The sequence below is a fragment of the Panicum hallii genome, chromosome 8 (genome assembly GCF_002211085.1).
Source record: "Panicum hallii strain FIL2 chromosome 8, PHallii_v3.1, whole genome shotgun sequence".
Taxonomy (NCBI): Eukaryota; Viridiplantae; Streptophyta; class Magnoliopsida; order Poales; family Poaceae; genus Panicum; species Panicum hallii.
Genome location: NC_038049.1, coordinates 2,114,494 through 2,124,779, shown reverse-complemented (window position 1 = coordinate 2,124,779; position 10,286 = coordinate 2,114,494). Strand labels below are relative to the sequence as shown.

At 44.8% G+C, this 10,286-nt stretch overlaps 1 protein-coding gene across 1 annotated transcript; it reads left to right on the top strand.

Moving 5' to 3' along the window:
* The first annotated feature begins 2,949 nt into the window (after window positions 1-2,949).
* LOC112902345 (pyruvate kinase 1, cytosolic-like) lies at window positions 2,950-8,457 on the top strand. Its single transcript, XM_025971378.1, has 16 exons — window positions 2,950-3,226; window positions 3,372-3,468; window positions 3,570-3,667; window positions 3,774-3,929; window positions 4,159-4,236; window positions 4,362-4,493; window positions 4,687-4,767; window positions 4,961-5,032; window positions 5,114-5,203; window positions 5,939-6,083; window positions 6,219-6,307; window positions 6,426-6,521; window positions 6,656-6,723; window positions 6,799-6,898; window positions 7,387-7,446; window positions 8,034-8,457. The coding sequence occupies exons 1-16, from the start codon at window positions 3,158-3,160 to the stop codon at window positions 8,184-8,186; spliced, it is 1,584 nt and encodes a 527-aa protein (XP_025827163.1). The 5' UTR covers window positions 2,950-3,157; the 3' UTR covers window positions 8,187-8,457.
* The last annotated feature ends 1,829 nt before the right edge of the window (window positions 8,458-10,286 follow it).

Sequence of the window (10,286 nt, the reverse complement as noted above, 5' to 3'; positions counted from 1 at the left end):
TGCCAAGCTCCTTGCCTCCGCGGTCTTATGAGGCTTACGAGTTTGTTTTGATTCAACACATACATGACACTTAGAATTTTTGACAAAAGCGAACTTTGGAATTAAACTCAAATTAGCTAAGCGCATCATACAACCAAAATTAACGTGACAAAGACTCGAATGCCAAACATTTGTTTCATCAATGTTAATAACATTGTATGCAACTTCATTACAAACATCTGACAAAGAAAGACGGAACAAGCCTCCGCTTTCATAACCTTTTCCAACAAAAGTACCAAACTTAGACAAGATACATTTATTGGACTCAAAGACTAATTTGAAACCATCTCTACACAGTAGAGAGCCGCTGACTAAATTCTTCTTGATGGTGGGGACATGCTGCACGTTCTTCAGCTGCACGGTCTTCCCTGAAGTAAACTTCAGATTTACCATACCAACACCAAGAACACGCGCATGCGATCCGTTCCCCATCAGCAAGGAGGAAGTCCCGCCGGTCTGGTAAGAAGAGAACAAAGAAGCATTAGCACAAACATGAATATTAGCGCCAGTGTCTACCCACCACTCGGGTGAACCAAAGACTGAAAGAACAGTAGGTAATAAATTATCGTACCCCGATGTTTCTCCAGGCTCGCTAATGACCATGTTGGCGGAGTTATTGCCTTTGCGGTTCGAACACTTTCCAGCAAAGTGTTCCGTACTAGCGCACACATAGCAAGCTCCCTTCTTCTTCTTCTTCTTAAAAGTAGTTGTCGGCTTAGTCTTTGGCTCTGCGGTGGTTTTTTCTTATTCTTGTGGGAGTTGTTCTTCTGAACAAGATTGGCACTGGAAGCACCAACAACTCCTTTCCCACGTATGTCCTTTGCTCTCGCCTTCTCCTCAACATCAAGAGTCCCTATGAGTCCATCTATGGTGAACTCCTGTCTCTTGTGTTTTAGAGAAGTAGCAAAGTCCCTCCAAGAAGGTGGCAGCTTAGAGATTATACCTCCGGCCACAAACTTATTGGATAACACACATGGGGACTCTTTGCTGCAATTTTTGAGATATTTTGCCAGAGTATGTATCTCATGAGCCTGTTCCACTACAGAACGGTCTTCGACCATCCTGTACTCAAGGAACTGCTCCATAATATACAACTCACTACCAGCGTCAGATACTCCATATTGAGCCTCAAGAGCATCCCACAACGCTTTGCCAGTTGGCAGCCGGATATAAGAATCCACCAGGTTATCACCGAGAACACTAATGATCAAGCCTCGAAAGAGGATATCAGCCTCATCGAACGCACTCCCTTCCTCTGGAGAGAATTGTTCAGGCTTACCCTCTTTCACATGGATCGCTCTCGATAGTGTTAACCACAGTATAAACCGCTCTTGCCAACGTTTGTAATTTGAACCATCAAAAGGTGGTGGTTTGATTGATGCAGCAAAGCTAGATACCGAAAGCCTATTAACAAGATTAGGTTTTTGGAATGTTAGAAATCTAGGCAATTTTCGGTATATTTTAATTCCAAATATTACTAGCAATTTCATGACCCGTGCAGGACCTTCAGCGAGCAGAGGTTCCGGAGGCCCTGCTCTCGCTAGAACTGTGCGCGCAATACTAGCGGTGGGAATGGCAGAAAACAACTGAGGGAGAAGGGAGAGGTCTCCTGAAGCTAGGTGCGAGATGCCTCAGGTCTCGGCCACGGCTCGGCGAGGCGAGCGCGCGCGCGTGTGGTTCACCGTCCTCCTCTTACCGGCTTCACAAGCAGTGTACACGAAGTTCACCTTTTAAGTCGGTTGAGATCCTCCTCAATTCCCGGTACGGAATTAAGCCATTGATTCCCTAGCATTTAATAGTGGGCTTTAAATTTTTTAATGGGCCAAGCCCATTACTCCAACAGCTAACGCAATGAGATGCGCGGGTTTCATGGTCCATGGATATGGCTCACTGGCTTGGTTGATGTCCATGGCAATGGCATGCCACAATCTCTTAACCCCTCGACCAAGGCTCTGTTCTACTTCTTTGCCAAAGGTTTGGCAAGCCATTTTGCGCGGGGAACGGACCTATCTACAACCTAGCAGACGAACAGTGAAATGCCTGCCTGCTTGGAATCAGCTACCCAAAGAAAGAAAATGCCTTGTTTGGACAGGCAGTCTGCTTTGATCGTAGGACGGAGGAATTTTTTTCCTTTGTTTTGAAAAGTAGGATGGAGGAATTGGAATTGGAATCCTGGAAAGAATCGCGTCATCATTCCTGACGGTGACGGATAGCTTACACTGGAGTGTCATTTATTTATTTCAGCTGACGATTAACAACCGCGTTTCTTCTCTTGCTGAACCCAACGGCCAACCGTGAAGGAGGCAGACGACCAGCGTTCCTGCCATGCGATCCTTTTCTGGACCACGTGTTTGCTCTAGAAGACGGAGCAGAGCAATCCGGCCAAGCAGAATAGAATCGATCACGGCGGACCCGGACCGGACGATCGCTGACCGACGGTCGTTCGTCAAGCCATGGTCTGGAACTGGAAGAAAGAACGAGCGGCTAGCGACAGGCAGCGCCGAGACGAGCATGGCGTGACTCAGTAGTACGCCATGGTTGAAAACTTGAAACTTGAAGAAAGAAAGGAGGAAAAAAGGGGTCAAGAATGGAGCGCGAAGGGGGAGGGTTTTGGGGGCTCGATCTTTTTTTTTTTGGATTCATGTGGGGACTCGAGTTGACCGAGAGAGAGAGAGAGAGAGAGAGAGAGAGAGAGAGAGAGAGAGAGAGAGAGAGAGAGAGAGAGAGAGAGAGAGAGAGAATTTGGAACACGAGGAGAAATTCGTCAACCCCGAAGCCGGAGGGGGCCCACTGCCATCCGGGCCCACGTCGGCAAAACATGTGGCAGCCCAAGGGGAAGGGAAAGGAAAACCAGCGTCCAAACCAACGCGCGTGTCGCCGTCTCCCCGTCGGCGGACCACTGGTTTGGAAGCCCTCGCAGTCGCGGAAGCATATGCCGCTGGCGCACTAGATTCATTTGCCACGATAATTAAAGAGCGAGCAGCGGAGGGGGGCAGCGCACGCACTCGCCATCCGCCGATTCTTGGAGAAGAAGAAGGGGGAAGAGGGGAGCCGCCGCCGTCTCCGAGCACCCGCACGCACCTCCTCCCTCCCGATCTGACCCGGAGCGCGGGCGAGGATGCATTCCACGAACCTGCTGCTCGAGGAGCCCATCCGGATGGCCTCCATCCTGGAGCCATCCAAGACGGTACGCAGCGGATCCCCCTCCTCCGTCCTCTCTCCGCTCGCTCTGTTCAGATTCGCTGAACTCGGGCGGGGTTAGCGAACCCTAGCCTCGCGGATCAATCCGTCCCTGACTCTTTTTTTTTTCATGGATCGTGAAAAACGAGCAGAGCTTCTTCCCGGCGATGACGAAGATCGTCGGGACGCTGGGGCCCAAGTCGCGCTCCGTCGACACCATCTCCGCCTGCCTCAAGGCCGGCATGTCCGGTAGCCACCACGCCCTGCCCGGCTCAACTGGGACGCGTGCGTCTCAGGCTCTTGTGCTTTATTAGAGCTGATATTTTTCCCCGCCCTCCTGCTCTGCCCAGTTGCGCGGTTCGATTTCTCGTGGGGGGACGCCGCATACCACCAGGAGACGCTCGAGAACCTCAAGCTCGCCATCAAGGCCACCAAGAAGCTATGCGCCGTAAGTGGCCCTGTTCCCGTCGTGTCAAATCGCTTCCGGCCATCTGGCGTAGCTGTAAATCTCTCTTGTTGGAGGACCTGACAGCCCAGTCCTTCTTTGCTTGCAGGTCATGCTCGATACTGTTGGCCCGGAGCTGCAGGTGGTGAACAAGAGGGAGACCCCGATCTCCCTTGAGGAGAACGGGACTGTTGTTCTCACGCCTCATTGCGGCCAAGAAGCCTCCTCCAGCTTGCTGCCGATCAACTTCTCTGGGCTTGCCAAGGTTAGCGCTTGCTGATGCTTTTTTGTTTCTTTTCGGATCTAGTATCTAATGTTCTGTTTACTTCTACGCTGAGCTATAACTGCTACTAGATCATTCCCCAGCTATCTAGTATAGATTTGTTTTTTTTCCTTTTTGCTCTGCATGCTATGCCCCTATGATGTCCTTAATTTTAGCGTGTCCTTTCCACATAGAGGTCGAATTGAAACAAAATCATCTTTGCCTCTTGCAGGCTGTGACACCAGGTGCAACAATATTTGTGGGGCAATACTTGTTCACCGGCAGTGAGACTACTTCAGTTTGGTTGGAGGTAATAAAAGCCTTTTTTATTGCTGTACCTATGAGTGCATTTTGTTTGTTTCACATGCCAATCAGAAGGATTTGGTTTGCTTTCTGCGTTTCGTGACACCAAAAACTCTCATCTGCTTGATGTAGGTTTCTGAAGTTAAAGGAGATGATGTGGTTTGTATAATCAAGAACACAGCTACCTTGGCTGGGTCACTGTTCACACTACATTGCTCCCAGATTCATATTGACTTACCCACGCTGTCTGATGAGGATAAGGATGTAAGGAACCACTCTTAAAATTGTGATCTATTTATCCTTGTGTATCTGTTGTGTTGGTGTCTTTTCATTTCGTTTAGAATGTCACCCTTTAACAGCATAAAGTTTTTTTTAACTTAAACTAGATTTATTATTGTAAAGTTGCATCTCTGTCCTCTAGTCCAGCTTAAGACTTATAGGCATGAACTGCTTTCAGGTTATCAGAAAATGGGGTGCTCCGAATAAGATTGACTTCCTCTCTTTGTCTTACACAAGACATGCAGAAGATGTGCGGCAGGTAGATCACTAATGACACTTTATTCTGTCTGTCCTCTTTAATTGTTGTGCTCTTAAGTTATAAGCAATATCTATGTTTCTTCAATGAAAAAGCCAGCAATGCTTTATTTGAATACAGTATCTTCTGTTTGTTTGCATTCAATACTTGAGAAGAAGGTTGACAACAGTGCCAATATTTGTTCTTTACAACACAGGCACGGGAGTTCCTCTCGAAATTGGGTGATCTTAGCCAGACTCAGATCTTTGCCAAAATTGAGAATGTTGAGGTATTTTCACGATAACCTTTTTACCTTATTATAACCAGCTATTGTATGTTTTACCATCGATCCACTCTTATTGCTCTACAGGGCCTGAATCATTTTGACGAAATACTGGCTGAGGCGGATGGTATCATTCTATCAAGAGGAAACCTTGGAATTGATCTTCCACCGGAGAAGGTTGTCTATCTCATCTAGCTTTTTTTGCAGTGCACCTCACTTATTTTAGATATATTAATTTTGGGGATCCTAGTGTTGAGATTGATGCACCAACCAATTCACCCAAAGCAAACCTTTGAGGCATGGTGGCCATATACACGTCTTGTAACTTCAGTACTCTCTCTGCGTTTGGGCTACTTCAGTACTCTCTCTGCGTTTGGGCTACTTCAGCACTCTCTCTGCGTTTGGGCTACGTCAGCACTCTCCTTGTATTTGGGCTACTTCATTAATCTCCTTGTGTTTGGGCTACTTCATTAATCTCCTCGTGTTTGGGCTCCTACTACCACACACAGCACTACATGGACTTGAAGTGGGTCACAATTATTTTGTCTAGAAATTGCACTAGTGAGGTCTTGACCACTAGAAGTCTGGAACTTTGACTGTGTTACCAACTTGAGTTTTATGCATGTACCAGCTGATCATAATCCTAAGTTATTGTGGGAAGATGGACAATATGCATAACCTTCTAGTGATAGTCTCCAATGTGAAGCTCATAATTTCTTTATTTCATTTTAAGATGCAATAATTGTCTTTGCCCCTAGGGGCACTGTATGGACTATTTTTTCTCTCCAACCTGTAATATAATGAATGATGTGCAGCTCTCATGCACGTTTGACAACATTTTAATATGCGATAACTGTCCCTACGTTACAACTATTTTATTTGGTATTTGATCCTTACCTCTCTGTACAACAGGTCTTTTTGTTTCAAAAGTCTGCTCTGCACAAGTGCAACATGGCTGGAAAACCTGCTGTTGTCACTCGTGTTGTGGACAGTATGACTGACAACCTGAGGCCTACTCGTGCGGAGGCAACTGATGTTGCAAATGCTGTTCTTGATGGTAAGTTGTCAGTTTTAATTTGTTTCTGAAATATATTGGGTAGACTTGGGCTTTGATAGTCTGATACATCTGCTCATTTGTGCACCAGTCTGTTATAACAAATTTAATCACGAAAGCCAATTGTTTTTATTTTAGGGAGTGATGCCATTCTCCTTGGTGCTGAGACTCTCCGCGGTTTATATCCAGTTGAGACTATTTCAACAGTGGGAAGAATTTGTGCTGAGGTGAAAACTCTATCAAGTTCTATGTTTAATGGATTGTACGTGCAATAAGTGTACTTGAGTTCAAATCTCATGCTTTTTTCACTCTGCATCTGACTTGTTTTCATGAATTGTTTCACAGGCTGAGAAGGTCTTTAATCAAGATTTGTACTACAAGCGAACTGTGAAATATGTTGGGGAGCCTATGACCCACTTGGAGTCCATTGCTTCTTCTGCGGTAAGATCTTCGTTTCTCTCAGGCCCCATTTTCTGTTTACTGTTCACATGGGAAACATTTTCTGTCATTTGTTGATGTTGAACCACAAAATCTTTATAAAACATGGATTTCTTAGTCTGAAAACTATTTTCTAGGTACGGGCTGCTATCAAAGTTAAAGCTTCTGTCATCATTTGCTTCACCTCTTCTGGACGCGCTGCAAGGTAGAAAGAAATGAATATTCCTTGTATAACTTTGTGGTTTGACAGAAATGAATCTCATATAATCTGTGTCTTCAGGTTAATTGCCAAGTACAGACCCTCCATGCCTGTTCTATCTGTGGTCATCCCCCGTCTAAAGACAAACCAACTGAAGTGGAGTTTCACTGGTGCATTTGAAGTACGTGAACAGCCTTTTCCTCTTGTGTTTTTATCTGACATAGTACATGTCTATATCTGTGGAATCTGTGGATATCCAATATTGGCATGCAGATAATTAATTTTGTAAAAATATATCTTTGGGCCTACAAGGGTTTTCTTGTTGACATCATACATTTAATATCATTGTACAAGTCAATGTGGAGGAGCAGCATATCAATATATGGCATACAATACTAGGGAATAACAGTTCACATAATTGCAGCAATTAACTTGTTTTAAGCTGTATCCGATAGACATTGGTTCTTTGTTTCCCCTTGTTCTTAGTTCTGTTGGACTCAAGTTAGTTTGCTGATGTATTATCTGCGGAATCTTCTGGTTCTATTACAAGCATGTCTTTGTTGACATTCTATGGAAATAGTAGGGAATACCCACCTTTTTGTACTTTGTAGAAAGGCACATGCTCATTTTGGGAGCTGTAAGCTCATATTTTTGCATTCTTTTCTGCAGGCAAGACAATCACTCATAGTTAGAGGCCTCTTTCCAATGCTTGCTGATCCACGCCATCCAGTAAGTTTCTATCTTTTATTGGCTACAGGAATTGTGAACATCCGTATGCACTATATTTGGCAATTTTTTCACCTCTAAATACATTTGGGCATGGGCTGGCTGTGGCTGCAGCTGTTGCAGCAGCTAAAGTACCTGTTGCAGCTAGCGCAGCGCTGCCAAGACAGCTATAGCAACTAAAAAAATAGCAGCAATAAATATATGGACAAAAAAATGGAGCCAGATGCTTGATGCTTCTGCTCACACAACGATGCACAAACACCCCCAACCGCTTTGCTTTTTTTGCAGCTGCAGCTGCTCATCCCTGCAGCTGAACCGCTGTCATATGCAGCTGCAGCTACAGCCAGCCTAAAGTAGCTACAGCCAGCCGAAATACATTGGGGCATGGGCTTTTACTGGTTCTAAAATGTATCAAGCCTAGTAGACTATCCATCTTACAACAGAGGGCTAAAATAAACCTATGAATGACTTGAATTCTTTATTGTGGATCTTGGAGCATCTATCCTGATTCTTACAGCTTGCGCTTCATTGCATTTCACCTGTTAAATTAGTATTACTATGATTGGGTGGTGATTTACTGTGACTTTCAGGCTGAATCTACCAGCGCTACAAATGAGTCAGTTCTGAAGGTTGCTCTTGACCATGGCAAAGCTTCTGGTGTAATCAAGTCCCATGATCGTGTTGTCGTTTGCCAGAAGGTGGGAGATTCATCGGTGGTGAAGATTATCGAGCTGGACGATTAGACAAGCAGCCTATGTGCCTATGCTTGTCTACTAAGGGCATGTTCTGCCGATTTTTGACTAGGCCTAAACTTGTTGGCTTTGTATAATCCTATAGCTTTGCAAAATGAGCAGTTTTTCCTATGGTGTCATATCATAGGATTTGCTTTGCAATTTAAAACCCCTATGGTGCAGTTTGGATGTTGTCAGATTATACCACCCAAATGGCAGATGGAATAATGAAATCATACCGTCGTACCCTTTAGTTGGGAGAAAGGATTTCGATATATTGATATGTTTCTTATACTTCCATGAAATCTACCTTCCTGTCGGTCTTTAAACGCTTAGGTGAACAATGCAGAGTCTGGTCTAGATCCTACGCAGGGATTCGATTAGATGAGTGTCAGCGTGTGTTCTGGGTGACCGGTTGCCATTTTGATTTAACATTAAGATTCCGGCAAGCCACCGAGAATCAACGCTGATACTGTTTCAGCAAGTCATTGTGTATCAACGCTGAGCTGATCCAGCAAAACAAGTTTACAGTAAAGCTGAGAACCTAACAAAGCAGAACAGTCGACACAGCTCTCTTTGCATTCCAACTTCTCAAAGCTGATATCTACAAATTCGTTTCGCTTCTTCAGAGCGCACTTACAAATGTTAACACAACAATGTCTGAAACTTCAGATCCTTTCAACTTGCTACTCGCTCTATTCCAAATTGTAAGTCGTTTTGATAAATTAGATACATAAATTTTGTTAGAAAAAATTATATACCTAAATTTTCCAAAACGAATTTCAGTTTGGAATGGAGGGAGTATATACTAATACTATTATCAGGCACTATGGAAAGAAGATTGAAGTTCATAGAAGGAGGAAGGAAAAGCACGGCACGTAGGAGTAGGATCTCTTTTGGAATTTAGTCTTTTACCTGTGTGCTATTATAAAAGATCCAGATTACCTACGTACCATCAAAATTTTGGAAAGATCCTATGTACCCTTGTTCGAAGTTTCATTTAGTTGTGTGCCACTTCCGTCACCCTACCGTTTAATTCTAACACAGATGCTCCAACTGGTCCTTAAATTACTCTATTGCCCATCACTTTCTCGGTCAACCTCCACTCTTCTCTGGTTCGTTCTCTAGAGCTCCATTCTCCACCTGACGACAAACCCTAGATAGGAATTGAGGGAGCAGTGGAGCAGAGCAGAGGACAAGGAGCCGCTGCATCTCGCGTGGAGGAAGGAGGCTGGCTTCGCAACGGTGGGGTCCTCGCGGGCAGGGGCGCGGGCCTCGCGAGGGAGCGGCCGTGGCGCCTGAGCGGGGAGCCTGCAGACGCGAGCCGGGTCGCTTGTGGTTGCAGGGGCCCGATTTGTTGTGATTTGCTGCGGTTTCTAAAAGGATGGCGGACGAGCGACCAGCTTGGCTTCCAGATGGATGAGTTCTGCTTTCTGCCTTCAATTGCATAACATCAGTGCCATGTTTGGTATTGTTAGGATTTGATTAAACTGTGTAGATATGTATGTTCATGTGTAGGAATGACATCGAGACCAGTTTCAATCTAGAAATCAGGATAATTAGTCCAACTATACGAGGACTATGGTTTGGCATTAACAAAGTTGTTGATTAAGACACCATAAATTTTAAAGACCTTATTGATGAAATTGTAGATAAGTTTCCTTGTAGCTATGGTGATGGGATTGCAGAGGTTACAGCAAGGGGGAGGTTCTAGTTACAGGTTTGTTGTGAACCTACAGGAAAGGACATGTTCGTACAGAGCATGGGAAGTTTCTGGACTACCATATAAGCATGCAATTGCCTTTTATCACCTCTATACCTGGAGAGAAGATAGAAGATCATGTGGACAACTACTACTCAGTACAGATGTCCAGGGCTGCATATGATGGTAGAATCCCTGCTATACCAAACAAGTCCATGTGGCTCAAAGCAGAACATGATTTCTTCATGCATCCTCCATTGTTTAAGTCAACAGCTAGTAGGAAAAGGCAAAACAGATACAAGGGAGCTGTAGAGAGGGCAGCAAAGGAGCCAAGGGTAGGCATCGGTGTCTAATCTGCCATCAGTATGGATATTATTGGTACACTTGTAAGGATGGTGACCCAAACGGCA